Source organism: Mustelus asterias, chromosome 3, assembly GCF_964213995.1.
Source record: "Mustelus asterias chromosome 3, sMusAst1.hap1.1, whole genome shotgun sequence".
Taxonomy (NCBI): Eukaryota; Metazoa; Chordata; class Chondrichthyes; order Carcharhiniformes; family Triakidae; genus Mustelus; species Mustelus asterias.
Window position 1 is genome coordinate 21,165,083 of NC_135803.1, and position 21,886 is coordinate 21,186,968.

Sequence of the window (21,886 nt, forward strand, 5' to 3'; positions counted from 1 at the left end):
TTCTCATCCCTCTGATTACCAACTCCATTTGGAGAACTCGTTTCAGGCAGTTATTTATGGCATTTTGCCTGCAGTCATCGGTTTCTTTAAGGAGAAAAACAGTCAATGTTTTGAAGCGTAAACCTGTCAGAAACTGAATCCAAAATCCTTCACAGAGTCCAAATGCCTGTGTCCAGCATTTTCAGGTTGGGCTCACAGTGCAGAGTGAGGCCATTTGGCCCATCGGGTCTGCACCAACCACAATCCCACCCTGGCCCTATCCCCGCATATTTACTCCACCCTAGCTAGTCTCTCTGATACTAAGGGGCAATTTAGTATGGCCAATCCACCTAACCAGCACATCTTTGGACTGTGGGAAGAAACCGGAGCACCCGGAGGAAACCCACGCAGACACGGGGAGAATGTGCAGATTCTGCACGGACAGTGTCCCAAACCGGGAATCAAACCCAGGTCCCTGGCGCTGTGAGGCAGCAGTGCTAACCACTGTGCTACCGTGCCGTCCGTAGGATATAATCCTATCTCAGGTAAAGTACATCAAAAATAGTCTTTAGAAGCTGACGTCTAGATGGATTTAAAATGGAAACAGTTCTCTCAAGAATTTATTAAAGTCATTGGCTGTGGACTAATAGAATTTTTGGTTTGGCTGTTTGTTTCCAGATAGTATATCCATGGTTGCAGCATCAGTTTCCAACATCGTTCCGCAAACCAAGATCTTACCCAAAACCTTAGGCCTAGCAAACGTGAATGTTGCACCCCAAATGGTGAGTATGGCGCATCATCACCATTCAGTGGACTCACAACTTATTTCCATTGTCTTATCAGCCGGCCAGTGATGAATGTGGCGCAACATATTAATATGTTCATTGCTTAATGTTTCAGAAAAGAACTACAGATTGTCACAAGTTACTGCATGATTTCATATGCTCAAAATGAGTAAACTTTTCAAGTCTACTTACGGGGGTTGGGGCTTGATTTAGAAATAAAACCCAAACTACAATTGCTGTGGACTGGAGGATGTAGGTTTGCCTCATGATTACTTGACAGTACATTTTTTTTATTCATTCGTGGGACGTGGGCGTCGCTGGCTGGCCAGCATTTATTGCCCATCCCTCGTTACCCGAGGGCAATTGAGATGGAGGACTGGAGGGTATAAGAGCAATTATGAGACTGGAAGAGGTTGCACAGCAGGGTAGGATGAGACCAAGGAACAACAAACAAATGTAGAGCCTCAGTAGAGGCCACGTTGATGACTTTAATCTTCCATATGTTCCAGGTCAGAGGCTGGGAATTCTGTGGTGAGTAACTCGATTCCTGACTGTCCACCATCTACAAGGCACAAATGAGGAATGTGGTGGAATACTCTCCTCTTGCCTGGATCAATATGGCTCCAATAACACTGAAGTAGCTTGAAGGGGCGGCTCGGTGGCACAGTGGTTAGCACTGCTGCCTCACAGCGCCAGGGACCTGGGTTCGATTCCCGGCTTGGGTCACTGTCTGTGTGGAGTTTGTACATTCTCCCATGTCTGCGTGGGTTTCCTCCAGCTTCCCTGGTTTCCTCCCACAGTCCAAAGATGTGCTGGTTAGGTACATTGGCCATGCTAAATTCTCCCTCAGTGTACCTGAACAGGCGCCCGAGTGTGGTGACTATGGGATTTTCACAGTAACTTCATTGCAGTGTTAATGCAAGTCTACTTATGACTAATAAATAAACTTTACCATCCAGGGCAAAACAGCCTATTTGATTGGCACCCCATCCAGCACCTTAAATATTCCTCCCTTCCATCGCCAACAGTATGTACCATCTATAAGATGCATTGCATCAACTCACCAAGGCTCCTTCAATAGCACCCTCCAAACCCACAACCTCTACCACCTAGAAGGACAAAGGCAGCAGACATATGGAAACACCACCACTCCAAGTTCCCCTCCAAGACACACACCACCCTGACTTGGAAACATGCTGAGAATCTTGGAACTCCCTTCCTAACAGCACTGTGGATGTCACTACGCCAGATGGATTGCAGCAGTTTGAGGAGGCGGATCACCAGCACTTTCTCAAGGGCAGGTAGGGATGGCAGTAAATGCTGGCCTAGCCAGCAAGGCCCAAATCCCTTGAAGGAATTTTAAGAAATGGCAAATGTAGAGTGGTAAAGGCAATGTATGATCAGTTTATACATAGAAGCTGGCCTAATCCAGATAAGAGTGGGACGACACGGTGGCACAGTGGTTAGCACTGCTGCCTCACAGCGCCAGGGACCCGGGTTCGATTCCCGGTTTGGGTCACTGTCTGTGTGGAGTTTGCACGTTTTCCCCATGCCTGCGTGGGTTTCTTCCGGGTGTTCCAGTTTCCTCTGAAAGACATGCTAATTAGGTGCATTGACCTGAACAGGCGCTGGAGTGTGACGACTAGGGGAATTTCACAGTAACTTCATTGCAGTGTTAATGTAAGCTTTACTTGTGACTAATAAATAAACTTTAAGGTTGCAGAGGGGTAGCTTAAGGTTGAAGAGGTTGGTGATGAGAGTGGATCATTGTCCCCACAATAAACAGGTGATGACATATTAGTTGACCAAATAGTTCCTTGAAGCATAGAAGATAGGGGTGGTTGGTGATATAATTGTCTTTTTGAGGAAAAGGTGATGGAAGGTAAAGGGACAGTGACAGTAATAATGCACCAATGACAGCGTTGACAATAATGGAGCAAGGCAGGACAATTGGTAAATAGTCAGGACTTAAATGGAAAGTAAAGCAAAAGGACATGAGGTGAATCTCACAGAAGAGAAGAGATTGGGATGGGAAGGAAGCAACAGAGTGACACAGTGTTAACCTAGGGTGAAGTTTAAAATCTTAAAATTAGAAGTTTATTTATTAGTGTCACAACTAGGCTTACATTAACACTGCAATTAAGTTATTGTGAAAACCCTTAGTCGCCACACTTCGATGCCTGTTCGGGTGCACTGAGGGAGAATTTAGCATGGCCAATGCACCTAACCCGCACATCTTTCGGACTTTGGGAGGAAATGGGAGCACCCGGAGGAAACCTACGCAGACATAAGGAGACCATGCAGACTTCACACCGACAGTGCCACGAGGCCAGAATCGAACCCGGGTCCCTGGCACTGTGAGGCAGCAGTGCTAACCACTGTGCTGCCCAAAGTGCGGTGGGTGAGTGAAGAGCTGGAAGGTAGTCTGAGGTCAGTGAGGAGAACAGGCAGCGAATGTGGTTGATGCAGGTCGTCCCATTCCTACAGATGAAGAAATCCATGGGTGGGGGCACAACGTTCTTTGAGGTGGTTAATTAGGAGCATTAGGCTTTCAGTTTGCGAGACTGGGAATGGAAAATCCCACGCACAGTCCTTCCAGAGAACCCTCCGACACAGTCAACACATCTAGGACAGTATTCCAATCAGTGGGGGTGGGGAGGGGGAACCTATGTTTCAGATAGTCGATTTTACAATGGAACGGGAGATACAGTGAGGCTTGACGTGGTTGAGCCAGTTTAGGTGCTGGATGAGTGACAGGGCCTTCAGTTGTTATTTTGGATAGGAGCCTGTATTAGGGCTGAGTGATGATGAACGTCTTCCTGGGATCAGGGGAGTTGAAGGGAAAGCTGAGGGTGTTGCCGAGCAGATTGATAGCAACAATTATATTGTGGCTGAGGGCCAAAGGAAAAGGACTTACTGGAACTAGTTTGAGCTCGAATCGGTGCGGGAGATGGAAGATGACCTGTTAGTTGTGGAGGGTGCGTCGGGTGGGGAACAGATTTGGGCCGTGGAATTAGGAGAGAGCAGCACTTAAGGAGGCAGGGGAATGATCTGAGATGACCTTATGAGTGAAATCCCAAAGCTGTCAAGGCCACGGCAGAGGATAAGGAGGAACTGGTAGCTTTGCGTATGTGGAAAGGGAGCTTGACCGATGCAAGCTGTTACCGGAGAGGAGAATTAAGAGGAGTCACTTGCTGTATAGGGTTGGGGAGAAGATCCTGGTGAGGGGGGGGGAGCAGATGAACGATGGCAGAGATTTGGTGCGTTGGGTCTCGGGAAGAAAAGTTGCAAGAGCCATTTTATTGGGATTTGGCAAAGAGAGCTGTCAGGAATACTTGGTTCAAAATTCATGTTTCAAATATAACTTTTCATTTTAGAAATATATAATTTTTAGGTTGAAGGTTATTAGGATAAATGCAGATAACGTTGTCATATCCGATTTAGAAACTGGTAAAATGCAACCCAGAAGTAAATGTAATTCATATAAGCTTGGAGTTTATTACGTCTAAAGTTTGAAGCCATGTTGGCTTAAGAGGTATGCAGCTAGAACATGAGATCATAAGCAGCAGGCATATTTACTCAGCTAAAGACATGACGTCTGCAACCATTTCAATGAGGGCAGTCCAGAGAGAAGTTTTGATTTCAGAGTTGGACATGAATTAGTTTGAAGGCATTTAGTAATCCTGGAAATATTGTACAATCCATTTCTTTCTTCAGATCAAAGAAGGAATTTTAAGTTAGGAACAGTTAACCTAAAGGGTCTATTTGAGGACATCCAAGAGCACACCAGTATGTGAAGTCATCATGGAGCGGGGTGGAGCTTAGAGAGATTTTCTGCTTTCAATTGATCTGGGTGTTTGCTGGGAGAGATTAGTTGCAACTTGGATTTTGCGCGTGGTACTGCTCATTGAGAGAAGATAGCCAAAGTAAATAATAGTTTCTGCATTGTAAGCAGAGAAAAAATAACCTAACTTCAGCATTTGCCTTGTGGAATGCAGGTAGGGTTTAATCTCAGTTTGGATTTCGTGAGGGAACTGAAACAGAAAGATTGTCCAGCTTGAAGCTGGTGGATAAAATCTACATGGTCCTCACAGAGTCTTATAGTCAAAGAAAGCGACCAGCAGATTAGCTTGGAAGCTTTGAGAAAGTAACCAGAACAAGGGACTGAGGCATTCACAGTCAAGAGAGGGTAAGAAAGGTCTACCTCAGAATATTTGGAACTGAGAAGAATTAAAGGAGTTTTCAGAGGATTGTGGAATGCTTTTGAGTGATCTGAACTGTTATGACCCAGGTCAGAAACTCCAAGGTGTTTTATGAAGTCACCGTAGACAATCGGTTTTTCACTTTGAATTTGGCATTGGTGAGCATAAGGTGTTTTACTCCAGGTATGATTCAAGTGTCCCACCAGGAAGCTTTTATCAAACAAAGTTTATTTAAGAACGCAGTTAATGCATAATAAGAAAATTAGCCTAACTTTTGCCAATTACAAAAAAGCAACCATGGTTTTGTATAAACCATAACAGCTTCACATTCTCCTCGTGTCTGCGTGGGTTTCCTCCGGGTGCTCCGGTTTCCTCCCACAGTCCAAAGATGTGCAGGTTAGGTTGATTGGCCATGCTAAAATTGCCCTTAGTGTCCTGAGATGCGTAGGCTAGAGGGATTAGTGGGTAAATGTGTAGGGATATGGGGGTAGAGCCTGGGTGGGATTATGGTCGGTGCAGACTCGATGGGCCGAATGGCCTCTTTCTGTACTGTAGGGATACTATGATGAGCTAAATATACTGTTCCAAATCAAACAACCCTCACAATCATATACCCCGTTCTAGGCTTGGGACAGAAAGCGAGTATGCTCACGTGATGCTAATTTTGCAGCTTTTTAACGCCTGCTGTGGATTAGTCCTTTGGATGTTGAATTAAAGCTCTGACTTCCCAATCCTAGAACCTCCAACACACCTCAAGTTAGAGAGATAGAGCCACTGCTTGTCTCTAGCTTCTAGCTAGCAAACAACCGACAGCAGAATTTTCATTCCAGAGAGAGACAAGAAACGCTGCTTTCAGTCTGCAGTCCTTCTGACAAAGTAAAACTAAAACCTTGGATTTTTTTTCCCTAGCCAGCACCTGATCTGTCAGTCATGCTCCACCCAACAGTTCCAAAGGGGGTCATAAAACTCCAGGACACTGCATTAGGTCCTGATTAAAAGTAAACAAGATGTCCATTACAATGCTTCAGCAACAATTAGAGGACACCAGCTCAGATAACATGGCAACAAAACAAAAAAAACCCAGGCCTCCTTGAATAAACTGCAGAGAAACATGAAGAAAATACATTTTTTAAAGGCACAGTAGCGTCACTCGCTACATGATGAAGAGAGTTCTTGGCAAAGTAAGACAAACTGAGTGCATAACCTACATAGTTATAAACCATACTGTCAAGTTGAGAAATAGTACTTTTTTTTGTTTTAAGATAGTAAAGTTTGCTTTGTTTAAATATGTGACAGAGTTCTGTTGGTTAAAACAAGATGTTTAGATTTCTCTCTTAAGGTCCCTAACTGAATGGTGAGAGAACCATACTGGGTAGGGTATGTGATACGGAATGTAAGGACCTTCCGGTAAAAGGGAGGAGTTGTTGCAGAGGTCCCAGGTTTTAGTCGGAGTCGAGACTTCAATGAATTCCCTCACTGTGATATTCCAGATTTTTTGATTTGATTTACTATTGTTATATTTATTGGGATACAGTGAAAAGTATTGTTTCTTTTGTGCCATACAGACAAAGCATACCATTCATAGAGTACATAGGGGGAGAGGAAAGGAGAGGGTGCAGAATGTGGTGTGACAGTCAGAGGTAGGGTGTAGAGAAAGATCAACTTAATATAAGGCTGGTCCATTCAAAAGTCTGACAGCTTCAGGGAAGAAGCTGTTCTTGAGTCGGTTGGTACGAGCTCTCAGACTTTTGTATCTTTTTCCCGACAGAATAATGTGGAAGAGAATCTTTCCAGGGTGCGTGGGGTCCTTGATTATACTGGCTGCTTTCCTGAGGCAGCGGGAAGTGTAGATGGAGTCAATGGGTGGGAGGCTGGTTTGCGTGATGGACTGGGCTTCGTTCACGACCCTTTGTCGTTTCTTGCGGTCTTGGACAGAGCAGGTGCCATACCAAGCTGTGATACATCCACAAAGAGTGCTTTCTATGGTGCATCTGTAAAAATTGGTGAGAGTCGTAGTGGACATGCTGAATTTCCTTAGTCTCCTGAGGAAGTAGAGGTGTAGGTGGGCTTTCTTAACTATAGCATTGGTCTGGAGGGACCAGGACAGGTTGTTGGTGATCTGGACACCTAGAAATGTGAAGCTCTCAACCATTTCCACTTCATCACCGTTGATGTGGCCAGGGATATGTTCTCCACTATGCTTCCTGAAGTCAATGAGATGCAGGGCTTAATCACAAGGGGAGGATCATTTCAGAAACGGATAGTAGATGATGATTTATTGGCAGGGCCAGGGAAAGGGACAGTGAGAAGGTTAGGGAGGCCAGCTGCTGCCAGGTACAGTTCCTGGGTCCAGGGGATAACACAGTTGTGAAGGTTACTCTTTGGTGATCTGCAATGTGGGCGCAGCAGGAGGAGAGGGAAGGTGTGAGCTCATCCGGGGAGAATGCTTGGGGCAGCTGGAGAAGAACATCAAAGGAGGTGTGGGGAGTGTAAAAGGGTACGGGACCCCCAGTGGCGGGGAGAGGAGCCAGGAGTTGGCTGTAAGCAAAATGGGGAGGTGAGAGATAAAATGTTCTTTTGACAGGCAGAAATAATGTGTTAGTAAGTTTTTAAAAAAACTACAGAAAATATAGAAATGTAATGACAGATTTATAGAATTGACATGGCCAAGTAGTCTCCGGTTTGAAAACTAATATCCTGGGGATTAATGCAAGATAAAAGGCTTTATTTTCACTAACAAATCCTAGACAAAGATGATCGTAGTGGTCTGAATTTTTTTGTTTCCTTGGCCGCAGTGATTCACAGAGGTGTGCAATTCATCGCAGAGTTACCCCGGAAATAGCAGTGTTGTGCATAATTTATTTATTTTATTAGTGTCACAAGTAAGCTTTCATTAACACTGCAATGAAGTCACTGTGAAAATCCCCAAATTGCCACACTCCGGTGCCTGTTCGGGTACACGGAGGGAGAATTTAGCATGGCCAATGCACCTAACCAGCACATATTTTGGACTGTGGGAGGAAACTGGAGCATCCGAAGGAAACCCACGCAGACACGGGGAGAACGTACAGACTCCGCACACACAGTGACCCAAGCCGAGAATCAAACCCGGGTACCTGGAGCTGTGAGGCAGCAGTGCTAACCACTGCCGCCGGATCTAATGTGGAAACCTTGCAAATTTCATGTCCTCTGACACAATGAAGCCAAATCCCATTCACTCGTGTCAGTCTTTCGTATCATTAATGTCAATATCAACATACTTAGCTAAAATAATAATGAACAGAGAACATAGGTTTAAGGTGAAACGGGCAAGATACAAAAGTGTCCAGAGGGGCAATTTTTTCACACAGAGGGTGGTGAATGTCTGGAACAAGCTGCCGGAGGTAGTAGTAGAGGCGGGTACAATTTTATCTTTTAAAAAGCATTTAGATAGTTACATGGGTATGATGGGTATAGAGGGATATGGGCCAAATGTGGGCAATTGGGATTAGCTTAGGGGTTTAAAAAAATAGGGCGGCATGGACAAGTTGGGCTGAAGGGCCTGTTTCCATGCTGTAAACCTCTGTGACTCTATTAATATCTGCATTGACTGGAGCAGCACTTTAATAACTGGTAAAAGCTGAAGTTGATATTTTCTCCACCAGATGGCAGCAAGGTTTCTTTCATATGTTTTTTATAATTCACTTAATGAGCAGATTTATTGGTTTGAATGATTGTGGTGAACCAATCGTATTTTTGCAAGAGCTGCTGCAAATGCTTAGTAATTATCTTGTTTTAACTAACTTCTTTTTCAGAATATGAGAATTAGGAGCAGGAGTAGCATATTTGGCCCTTTGAGTGTACCCTACCATACAACAATGTCAACTTCCTGTACACAAGTCCACGTCCCACACTATCTCCAAATCCTTAATTCCCTTAGAATCCAATACATAACTGATTTCTGTCCTGAATGTACTGGGGGGGAGGGGAGGGGGTTTGGTTTTGGAGGGGGGAGGGGGGATTGGGGGGGGGTGGGGTTGGGGGGTTGCGCGGGTTGGTGGGAGTGGGGGGGGTGGGTGAGGGTGCGGAGAGAGAAAGAGACCGGGTTCGATTCCCGGCTTGGGTCACTGTCTGTGTCGAGTCTGCATGTTCTCCCCGTGTCTGCGTGGCTTTCCTCCGGGTGCTCTGGTTTCCTCCCACAGTCCGAAAGACATGCTGGTAAGGCACCTTGGCCATGCTAAATTCTCCCTCAGTGAGGGAGGCACCCGACTGTGGTGACTCGAGGATTTTCACAGTAACTTCATTGTAGTATTAATGTAAAGCCTACTTATGACACTAATAAATTTAAATGAATACTTTTATATTCAAGCTGTACTGAAATTGATATCGACAAAGGCACTTGATAAGGTGCTGCACAAAAGGTTAGTAAGCTAGATAAGGGGTCATGGAATTGGGGTTAATACGCTGGCATGGTTAGAGGATTAGTTAACAGACAACAAGCAGAGTGTGAGCATAAAACAAGGCTTTTTCGGGTTAGCGGGCTGTGATGAGTGCAGTGCCATAAGGGTCAGTGCTGGAGCCTCAGCTATTAACAATCTATATTAATGACTTGGACAAAGAGGCAGAGGATAATGAGGCTAAGTTTGTTGATATCAAGCTAGGTGGAAAGGTAAGCTGTGGGGAGGCTGCAAAGAGATAAAGACAGGTTAGGTGAGTGGGCAACAAGATGGCAGGCGGATGATGCAGGGAAGTGCAAAGTTATTCACTTTGGTCAAAAGAATAGAAAAACAGAATGCTTTTTAAAAGGTGAGAAACTAAGTGTAGGATATTCAAAGAGACTTGGATGTGCTCGTACAAGAAGGCAGAAAGTTAACATGCAGGTGTAGCAAGCAATTAGGAAGGGAAATGGCATGTTGCCCTTTACTGCAATGGGGATTGGAGCACAGGAATAAAGAAGACGTGTACAGTGCGTTGTTGAGACCACATCTTAGAGTCATAGAATCCCTACAGTGCAGAAGGAGGCCATTCAGCCCATCAAGGCTGCACCGACCACAATCCCATCAAGGCTGCACCGACCACAATCCCACCCAGGCTGTATCCCTGTAACCCCACTAATTTACCCTGTTAATCCCCCTGAATGAAAGGTCAATTTAGCATGGCCAATCCACCTAGCCCGCACATCTTTGGACTGTAGGAGGAAACCGGAGCACCCAGAGGAAACCCACGGCGAGAATGTGCAAACCGCACACAGTCACCCAAACCCGGAATTGAACCTGGGTCCTTGGCGCCGTGAGGCAGCAGTGCTAACCACTGGGCCGTCCCTGGAATGGATTTGTTCAGTTTTGGTCTCCAGATTTACGAAAGGATAGACTTGCATTGGAGGCCGTACAGCAAAGGTTCACAGACTTGGGATGAGAGAGTTGTCCTATGCTGAGAGACTGAGTAAATGGAGCTGATTTTCTGTGGAGTTTAGAAGAATGAGAGTTTGTCTCAGTGAAGTCTTCAAAACTCTGAAGGAGCTTGATAAGGTGGATGGTGAGAGATTGTTTCCATTGGTCAGGAATCTAAAACACGGGGGCACAGTCTCAGGACAAGGGGCTGATCATTTAGGACTGAGGTGAGAGGAAATATCTTCACTCAAAGGGTTAAGAATCAACAAAGATCAGTACAGCACAGGAACAGGCCCTTCAGCCCACCAAGCCTGCGCTGATCACGTTGTTCTATCTAGATCAACCGCTTATATCCCTCTGTTCCCCGTTTGTTCATATGCCTATCAAGGTAAGTATTAAATACGGCTAACATAACTGCCTCAACCACCTCACTTGGCAGTGCATTCCAGGCCCCCACCACCCTCTGTGTAAAAAAAAAAAAAATTTCCCCCGCCCATCTCTACTGAACCTTTCCCCACTTACCTTGAACTTGTGCCTCCTTGTAATTGTCATTTCTGCCCTGGGAAAAAGCTTCCAACTGTTCACCCTATCTATACCTCTCATATTTCTATCAGGTTGCCCCTCAGCCTCCATCTTTCCAGGGAGAACAATCCCAGTTTATTCAATCTCTCCTCATAGCAAATACCCTCCATACCAGGCAACATCCTGGTAAACCTTTTTTGTACTCCCTCCAAAGCCTCCATGTCCTTCTGATAATGTGGTGACCAGAATTGGACACAGTATTCCAAATGTGGCCTAACCAATGTTTGATACAACTCTAACATAATTTGCAAACTTTTATACTCGATGCCCCATCCGATGAAGGCAAGCATGCCAAATGCTTTCTGCATCACCTTTTCCACCTGTGCTGCCACTTTTAAGGATCTGTGGACCTGTACTCCCAGATCTCTCTGTGTGTCTATGCTCCTAATGGTTCTGCCAGTTATTTTATAGCTCCCACCTGAATTGGATCTACCAAAATTCATCGCCTCTCATTTGTCCGGATTAAATTCCATCTGCCATTTCTCTGCCCAATTTTCCAGCCTATCAATATCCTGCTGTATTCTCTGACAATCTTCATCACTATCCGCAACTCCGCCAATCTTAGTATCATCTGCAAACTTGCTAATCAGACCAGCTACGTTTTCTTCCAAGTCATTTAATATATATATATATATATATATTACCAACAGCAGAGGTCCCAGCACTGATGCCTGCAGAACACCACTAGTTACAGACCTCCATTCGGAAAACCACCCTTCCACCGCTATCCTCTATCTTCTATGGCCAAGCCAGTTCTGAATCCATCTAGCTACTTCAACCCTGATCCTGTGAGATTTAATCGTTTGCATTCTCTAGCCCAGAGGATTGTGGGTGATCTATAATTGACTCTCTAGTAGGTAGAGAGATGGGGCAAACGCAGCACTAAACCAGAACGCCTGCTGTGGAACAGGGCGCTACATTTTTAAAATTCATTTGTGGGACATGGGCGTCGCTGGCTGGCCAGCATTTATTGCCCATCCCTAGTTGTCGGAGGGCAGTTGAGAGTCAACCATATTGCTGTGGCTTTGGAGTTACATGTGGGCCAGACCAGGTAAAGGACGGCAGATTTCCTTCCCTAAAGGACATTAGTGAACCAGATGGGTTTTTCTGACAAACGACAATGGTTTCATGGTCATCAGTAGATTCTTAATTCCAGATATTTTTTATTGAATTCAAATTCCACCATCTGCCGTGGCAGGATTCGAACCCTTCCCCAGAACGTTAGCTGAGTTTCTGGATTAATAGTCTAGTGATAATACCACTAGGCCATCGCCTCCCCCTACTCTGCGGTCCAGATGCTTCTTATCGTTTTCTGCCCACCAGCTAAATTGGACTTTCTCTCAAGCTGTCAATCGATCACTCCCCTGAATAAAGAGCAGTACGGCAGAGGAACGGGCCCTTCGGCCCTCCAAGCCTGCACCAATCATGTTGTCTTATCTAGACCAAGCGTCTATCCCTCTATTCTCCGTCCATTCATGTGTCTATCCAGATAAGTCTTAAATGTGGCTAATGTGTCTGCCTCAACCACCTCACTTGGCAGTGCATTCCAGGCCCTCACCACCCTCTGTGTAAAAAAAAAACTTCCCCCACACATCTCTACTGAATCTCTCTCCCCTTACCTTGAACTTGTGCTCCCTTGTAACTTCTGCCCTGGGAAAAAGCTTCCGACTGTTCACCCTATCTATACCCCTCATAATTTTATAAACTTCTATCAGGTCGCTCCTCAGCCTCTGTCTTTCCAGGGAGAACAATCCCAGTTTATTCAATCTCTCCTCATAGCTAATACCCTCCGTACCAGGCAACATCCTGGTAAACCTTTTCTGTACTCCCTCCAAAGCATGAATTAAACATGATTATGTTTCTTCACTCATTTTCTTTTCCTCAGGAGTTTATTTTGATCGATTCCCCTGAAATATAAAATCAATTGAGAGAATACAGCTTTAAATGCAGATTTGTTTGTTGACTCGACTGAAAAGTAATTCCGCATAACAGGAGGGTGCGTTTTTAAATAGTTTGAAAACCGTGCGGCTGTTTTAATTTGAAATGTGCTTGTGGGGGTTTTTGTTTTAATTATTGGTCCCGATCGCCTGTTTCCAGCATGCTTCCCGCTGAAGGACAGTGGCCTGATCACTTGCCTGATAGGATTCATTGCTCACAGTAATGAGAGGATTGCGTAACCCCTGCAGCAGAGGCATCTCTCTGCAAGCGCAGCTGAGCGCAAGTCTTTACACCGTCACCCTGCAGGGGCCACGCACCTTAATGCAAGAGCCTCAGATGTGGATTTTATTTTTTGACCTCCCTTTCCTTCGAAGACTTGAGCCGCAAACCAGATTTGTTTTGTTAGCCGTTGAATAATTCAGCTTCCTGCATCAGTTTGATTCAGGTCCTGATTGAATATTGAAACAGTGCGTTGCAGCCAGCAGGAATCCATCCATCCTTGCAGTGATTTGGGAGGAAGTTAATGCAGTAGCTTTTTGCTGTCACTAGGCGATGGTCTCTGAGTATGCAGTTGTTGTGCTCACAAACAACACGGATCCAGTATTGTTTTTCTACGCAGCAGTTACTTCTCCGCAGTCACCCCCCCCCCCCCCCCCCCCCCCCCCTGCTTCCCCACCTCCCCACACACATCTACTGGCACACACACACACACGTATACTGGCACACGCGCACACACGCACACATACTGGCACACACACATACTGGCACACACACATACTGGCACATACACACACACACACATACTGGCGCACACACATACTGGCACACACACACACTGACACACACACATACTGGCACACACACACATACTGGCACACACACTGGCACACACACACACTGGCACACATACTGGCACACACATACTGGCACACACATACTGGCACACACATACTGGCACACACACATACTGGCACACACACACATCTGCTGGCACACACGCACACACACGTATACTGGCACACGCGCGCACACACACACGCACGCACACATACTGGCACACATACTGACACACACATACTGACACACACACATACTGGCACACACACACACATACTGACACACACACATACTGGCACACATACTGACACACACACATACTGGCACACACACACATGCACATATACTGGCACACACACATCTACTGGCACACACACACACACCTCAATATCAATGCTGTACTTGTAAAGAATGCACGCTGAGCGTAAAAGTTATTTCCAAATCTGAGACCCCCGGCATGTGTTAATGATTCTGTTTCTTCCCCTGGATGTCCCAGTGCAACATTGTAATTCAGGCAATGGAATAGACTGCAGTAATGTTCTCTAATGTTCCCTTTCTGCTCTCCTGCTAAGAGCTTGGCACAGAAGCTGTGAGTACTGTTAAGTACAGGAACTCGTTGCACAAGCCCATTTCCTACCACTCTAAGGCACCATTTAGTAGCACTTAAATGCACTCCACATGTACCATTCTAGTTTGCTGGGCGTTGTTTGGCTTATCGCATTGCAGAATATCAACCCTGGGAACAAAACTGCACTGATGGGTGTAATGTGTTAATACTGAGTACTCTTGGGAGGAGGTATAGTACTCGTCAGGGACAGTGTGAAATTATTTATCCTTAAACCCAAAAACATACATTAACCCCCAACAGAGAAGGATACTGTAATGTGCAGCTTTTAAGTTCTCACGTTAGCCATCTCCATAATTTATGGCCAAAACTGCACAATGGCACGGTTTCCACAGACTAGCATTTGTGAGCCCAGACCCCGATGTCTGTGTTGCTAAATTTGTTGCTCTATTATCCCAGTGGCAAACTCATAGCCCCAGTTTTTTTTTATGGACCTTTGATTGTGCCCTCCAAATCACTGAACCATATTTATCAGCATGAACATCAAGAGGTTGCTGAGGAATCCTAGTTTACCAGTGTTAAAATGGCCCCACTGTAAGAGCAGTTTAACTATATTATACTGGGTGGTGGGAATGGTTTTGTTAACTACAAAATGAGGTTAAAATATATTTAGGAAAACAAGAGAATAAGGCCACCAGAGCTTAAAGGGTGAGAAAAGGGCGCATATCTGTAGCTCGTATTCTCAGGGTGTAAGATATAGAGGAGCGATCTAATCAAGTGCCGAAACCGTGTTGAGTTTTCATGTCGGCGCGATCTTACGGTCCCACCAACGGCGTACCCCGCTGAGGGGTGCGTTCAATGGGAAACCCCCGTTGACAGTGGCAGGACCATGGCCGCTGCCAACCATGCTGTGGAATTGGAGGAAAATCCCGCTCCAAGGTGTTTAACATGAGTTTAATTTAAGTTAGTGTCACAAGTAGACTTACATTAACACTGCAATGAAGTTACTGTGAAAATCCCCCTGTTGCCACAATCTGGTGCCTGGTCGCGTACACTGAGGGAGAATTTAGCATGGCCAATGCACCTAACCGGCACGTTTTTCAGACTGTGGGATGAAACCGGAGCGCCCGGAGGAAACCCACGCGGACACGGGGAGAACGTGCAGACCCCGCACAGACAGTCGCCCAAGCCAGGAATCGATCCCGGGTCCCTGACGCTGTGAGACAGCAGTGCTAACCACTGTGCCACAGTGCCACCCCAAATTTGATGGGGCAGATTCAGAGAAAGGTCGTTTCCCCTCACAGGGTAATCCACAACAAAGGGCCACAACCTTAAAATTAGATCCGAGATATTTAGGGGTGAAATCAGGAAGGGTAGTATAGATCTGAAACCGATTTCCCCAAAGGGCTGTGAATGTTGGGGACCAATTGGAATTTTCTAGATTGAGATTGGTAGGTTTCTGTGAGGCAAGGAACATGCATCTGCCATGATCCAGTTAATTGGCTGAATGGCCTATTTCTGTGTTCGGAATTTATTTAATGAAGCTAAATGAAAATATTCTATATATAAAAAACGTACAGCCTCAGCATTCGTCCCATCAGCATTTTATGGTCTTAGGACTGGAAAATTAGCAAATAATTTTTTTTGAAATAAAAGTGATGATGTACCCTTGTTCATTCAGCACAGTAAATTATTTAAGACGTACTGTTTATGGATTAGTTTACTATTATTTTGGTAAAATCCTCACTTCGTACCGGAATAACAGGTACATAAACACTTTCTCCTTTCTGCTTGGTGTTAACAGATCATTAGCACACCACAGCGACTTAGCAACTCTGGGAGTGTCCTGATTGGAAGTCCATACACGCCCACGTCAGCTATGGTAACTCAGAGTCACGTAACAGATCCATCCTCCTGGGTCGCAGGGTAAGCTGCAGCTTTTTCTTTGGAACTACTTTGAAACTTAAGGAGCAAAATTGAAAGAACATCTGTCTAAAATTTAATGTGCAGCCAAACAAAACTCTTAGAAACAAGCAAGTTTACAATCAGAAGTTGAATTTTGGCCAATGATGTGGATTTAATTGTTGGATGTGAAAGATCTATTATTTCATTTAAGATGGCAAAGTGATCTCTGATTTGCTTGGCTAAAATACCCTGGTATTAAACCGGATGCTGTTACTCGAGGAGTGGTGGACATGAGGGTAGCTGACCACAGGTCAGAGGTCAGGGGGCAAGCGTGCCGCAGGTCAGGGGGGCAGTCATTGGATGGAGGGAAATGCCTGGCCTTTATTTATTTACCTTCTGCAAACACACTGGCATTAACTCAAGGTTGAAATCCTTCGAAAAATTATTTAATTATTATGACAGCGGATGCCAATTTTATTAAACCTAAGTGAGGCCCTTGGTGGTTTTGCAAAATTGGCAAGGTGTACTTTATAAACAGAGCTGTTTCTCGCCAGTCTGCTACCACCCCATCCAGCTATCTTGTCTACTAACGACGAATGCTCCAGGGCAATGTTATCCAGTAGAAATTACTGACCTGCCACTTGAGTTGCTGCAGTGACAGTTTCAGCCATTTGGCTATTTTTAGAAGAAAAAAAACTTGCGTATGCAGGTATAAATAATTTACACATCGCAACATGTTTGACGTTACCTCTCCAAACAACCATCCTTATCTGGTCAACATAAAGCGTCAGTTCACGTCTCACAGGACAGGTCACTACCTGCTTCAAGTTTAACTCAAGTTGACCAAAATTCCCAGCATGCTTGACTGCAGCTCTTAACCATTCTCGTTGCCCTGACGAAGGATCATCCAGACTCGAAACATTGGCTCTATTCTCTCTCCACAGATGCTGTCAGACCTGCTGAGATTTTCCAGCATTTTCTGTTTTCATTTCAGATTCCAGCATCCGCAATAATTTGCTTTTACCTCGCACCTTTCAGTATTCAAGGAAATAAAACAGTCATAATGATCAAAACACACACTCACATTTTGCTGTAATGTTTTACCAACAAATGAGGCAGACCATTAAAGTATGCTGTGTGGATAAGAGTATCAAAATCATATCCTCAACAACTGACTCACTTTAAAAAGATATATACTAATCGGAAATGAAACAATATGTTGTGACAGTGAGATGAGTGAGTTGTGAGATTATTGTTTCCTCTTCCTGCACCAAGGCAGACTTTCATCTGTTTCCATTGCTGACTTTTCCTCGAACAGGTTACTAGTCTGTTGCCGGAGACTTATAGTTGGAGGTATGCTGGCCCACGCCAAGCATGGCTGACCAGGTGTCTCTCCCGCTTGCCCTCTGCCATTGATGTGTTGGAAGGATTTTGCAGGTTGATACTCAACCTGCTTGGCCGCGTTTAAGAACACACCTTCCTTGGCCATCAAGTCCTCAGGTGGAACTCGAACTCTGAGCTTCTGGCTCAGAGGCAGGGATGCTACCCACTGCGTCACAAGCCTTGCGCAGGCGAGAGGAATGTCCTCCATGGGAAGATTGAGCAGTAGGGGTCAATATTTTCTGGAGTTTAGAAGGATGAGAGGTAATCTCAGTGAAACATGGAAAATTGTCTGAGGGTGGACAGGGTTGGTGCTGAGAGGCTGTTTCCCCAGGATTAGAGAGTCTAGAACCTGGGGGCATAAGGATAATGGAGCGACCATTTAGGACTAAGATGAAGAGAAATGTCTTCATTCAGAGGCTTATGATTCTTTAGAATTCTCCACACTAAGGGCTGTGGATGCTTAATTGTTGATTATATTCAAGAATGAGATTGATAGAGTTTTGGACACTAAGGGAATCAATGAATATGGAGATAGTGCAGGTAGGTGGAATTGAGGTAGGAGATAGCCATGTGTTTATTGAATGACAGAGTGGGCTAGAAGGGCTGAGTAGCCTGCCCCTGTTCCTTGCTCTTATGTCCTCACTGGAAGAGGTTTATATGGAGCATAAATACCGGCATTGATGTGTTCGGCTGAATGACTTGTGTTGTAATATACTCTGTAGCCACATCTGGATTCCCATCAGCCCTGGGTTGCAGTTCCAGCATCCCGCCTGCACTTTGGGATAAATTTTGGAATTGTTCTAAATTCCACAGCTGTTGTGGGTTTGGCAGCAAGAGTACTGTAGCATTTTCCAAGGTCCTGTCCCACATGCAAACACTGTAGGATGAAGGCTCTAATTCTCGGCAGCAGAAAGGATATCTTAAGAAAGGAATCCCAAGATGCCTCATCTTGGGGGCACAAAGCCCAGGATATAGTCAAGGGCACCATTGCTGTTATCAGGAACCTGGATTTCCAGCTAGTGCAGAAATGGAAGTGTGATAGTGATGTTCACAATTCTTCTTTGTTTCTCGATGCAAGCGAGAGAGAAAGTGTACCAGTTAGGAAAAAACAGTAAGGAGGCAGGTCTGGGGTGCTTATCACAAGATTCCACCCCCCGCCCCTCCCCCCAGTCCCTGATCACCTCTCCCAGCAAAGTGTCCACTGGAAAGCAAATGCAACTTACCCAGTGAAATGTTTACTAGACTCTTTGTTGATGTTAGCAGTGACAGGGTTGAAGCCCTAAATCATCCCGTGTCAGTTCTCTGCCTCCAATGAGTATAGCTGGTTTCACACCGCTCTCGTGTTTGTGGCTCCTGACCCAATAAAGAAACAGATCTTTCAACGTGAGGCACGCTTATCAGGCGTTCATGGTTTTGCAAAAGCAGCCAGTATTTTGCCTTTGAACCAGTGCAACCATGATTACAAAAAGGAATTTCCTCCTGTACCACGGGCTCCTCCACTATTGCCAAATACAGCCACTTGTCCACACATCAATAACAATGACATAAAGCACACCGAGCTCCCGCAAAAGCAATGGGATAACAAGCAGATTTTTTTTTTGTGGTGTTCTTTGAGGAATAAATGTTGCCCAGGACACTGGGGAGAACACCCTTGCTCTTCTTGGCGGAGCAGGCTCGAAGGGCTAAATGGCTTCTAGTTTTGATGTTTCGTCATAAAAGTATGATGCGACTTTTTACAGCTACCTGACCTTGTTTCTGTGAAGCTAATATTAAGTGCATCCTTAATCTTATAACTATTGAGAGATCTCTTTGAATGCCATTGTATCTGTGGAATTGAAATAGCTCCTGCATTGACGTTGTATATTTCAGGTTTCTGCTTTTTGCTTTGCCCCTTCTGCATTTTGCTTTTTTTTTCAAACCATGGATTGCAGTGTTCATTGTAATCCAAGCGCTTAATGGCCAGCACTAAATTCACAGCTGTGCTCAATAGTTTGATATAAGCAAATGCACTTTCGGGCATGGTATGTACCAAGAAGGTTCTAGATTCCAATTCCTAATTTGTAGATTTCAGTTGGTGTGGGTGCCACAGTTTCATAGAATCCGACAGTACAGAAGCAGGCGGCTGGGATTCTCCGGTCCAGCTGCAGTGAATGAAGATCTGGCTGAGTGCCAAATTCTCTGTTCTCGCTGGCGACGATAGCGGGCAGTATGAGACCAGAAAATTCTAGCCCTAACCAGTATTAGAGTCATAGAGCTTTATTGGTTTTAAGTATTTTCAATGCTGGAGAACAGGAGGCTACAGGTTTCATTTTTAGAAACATAGAAAAACTACAGCACAAACAGGCCCTTTGGCCCACAAGTTGTGCCGAACACATCCCTACCTTCTAGACCTACCTATAACCCTCCATCCCATTAAGCTACATGTACACATCCAGGAGTTTCTTAAAAGACCCTATTGAGTTTGCCTCCACCACCACTGACGGCAGCCGATTCCACTCGCCCACCACCCTCTGTGTGAAAAACTTACCCCTAACATCTCCCCTGTACCTACCCCCCAGCACCTTAAACCTGTGTCCTCTCGTAGCAGTCATTTCACCCTGGGAAAAAGCCTCTGAGAGTCCACCCGATCTATGCCTCTCAACATCTTATACACCTCTATTAGGTCTCCTCTCATCCTTCGTCTCACCAAGAAGAAAAGACTGAGCTCCCTCAGCCTATCCTCATAAGGCATGCCACTCAATCCAGGCAACATCCTTGTAAATCTCCTCTGCACCCTTTCAATCTTTTCCACATCCTTCCTATAATGAGGCGACCAGAACTGAGCACAGTACTCCAAGTGGGGTCTGACGAGGGTCTTATATAGCTGCATCATTATCCCCGGGCTCCTAAACTCAATCCCTCGATTGATAAAGGCCAGCACACCACACGCCTTCTTAACCACCTCCTCCACCTGCGGGGCCGATTTCAGAGTCCTATGGACCCGGACCCCAAGGTCCTTCTGATCCTCTACAGTACTAAGAGTTTTTCCCTTTATATTGTACTCCTTCATCCCATTCGACCTGCCAAAATGGACCAGTATGCATTTATCTGGGTTGAAGTCCATCTGCCACTTCTCCGCCCAGTCTTGCATCCTATCTATGTCCCTCTGTAACTTCTGACATCCCTCCAGACTATCCACAACCCCACCAACCTTCATGTCGTTGGCAAACTTGCCAACCCATCCCTCCACTTCCTCATCCAGGTCATTTATGAAAATGACAAACAGCAAGGATCCCAGAACAGATCCCTGGGGCACACCACTGGTGACCGACCTCCATTTAGAAAAAGACCGATCTATACCCACTCTCTGCCTCCTTTGGGCAAGCCAGTTCTGGATCCACCGGGCAGCAGCCCCTTGGATCCCATGCCCTCTCACTTTTTCCAGAAGCCTTGCATGGGGGACCTTATCGAACGCCTTGCTAAAATCCATATAAACCACATCTACCGCCTTCCCTTTGTCAATGTGTTTAGTCACATTTTCGAAGAACTCCACCAGGCTCGTAAGGCACGATCTGCCCTTGACAAAGCCATGCTGAGTATTCTTGAGCATACTAAACCTCTCTAAATGCTCATATATCCTGTCCCTCAGGATCTTCTCCATCAGTTTACCAACCACTGAGGTTAAACTCACTGGTCGGTAATTACCTGGGCTATCCCTATTCCCCTTCTTGAAAATAGGAACCACATCCGCAATCCTCCAATCCTCCGGCACCTCTCCCATCTCCATCGACGACGCAAAGATCATTGCCAGAGGCTCTGCAATCTTTTCCCTCGCCTCCCACAGTAACCTGGGGTACATCCCATCCGGACCCGGCGACTTATCTATCTTGATGCCATTCAAAGATTCCAGCACAACCTCTTTCTTAAAGTCCACATACACATACGCCCGCAGTACATCCACCCAGGTCTTTCTCCTCTGTGAAAACCGAGGCAAAATACTAATTGAGCACCTCTGCCATTACTACTGGTTCCGTACAGACTTTCCCGCCTTCACCTTTTATAGGCCCTATTCCTTCACGTCTCATCCTTTTACTCTTCACATATTTATAGAACGCCTTAGGGTTCTCCTTAATCCTACCTGCCAGGGCCTTCTCATGACCCCTTCTGGCTCTCCTAATTTCCTTCTTTAGTCCCTTCCTACAAGCCGTATACTCTTCTAAATCCCTATCTTCGCCAAGCTCTCTGAGCCTTTTGTACACTTTCCTTTTCTTCTCGACTAGGTCCCACACAGCTTCCGTGCACCACGGTTCCTTTAACCGACCAACACCTCCCTGTCTGCTCGGAACTCTAGACAGACATTCC

General features: G+C 45.4%; 1 protein-coding gene across 7 annotated transcripts in view; it reads left to right on the top strand.

Annotated features, from left to right (window-relative positions):
- Positions 1 to 21,886, top strand: part of LOC144487666 (transcription factor Dp-2-like) — a 187,983-nt gene that overhangs the window by 120,579 nt on the left and 45,518 nt on the right. For 6 of the 7 annotated variants that reach the window (XM_078205751.1, XM_078205766.1, XM_078205772.1 and 3 more), the window contains 2 exons: positions 658 to 761; positions 16,062 to 16,183. In XM_078205751.1, the coding sequence (XP_078061877.1) occupies positions 658 to 761; positions 16,062 to 16,183 (226 nt within the window). The remainder of the gene's footprint in view (positions 1 to 657; positions 762 to 16,061; positions 16,184 to 21,886) is intronic. The other variant, XM_078205792.1, reaches the window with a different exon arrangement.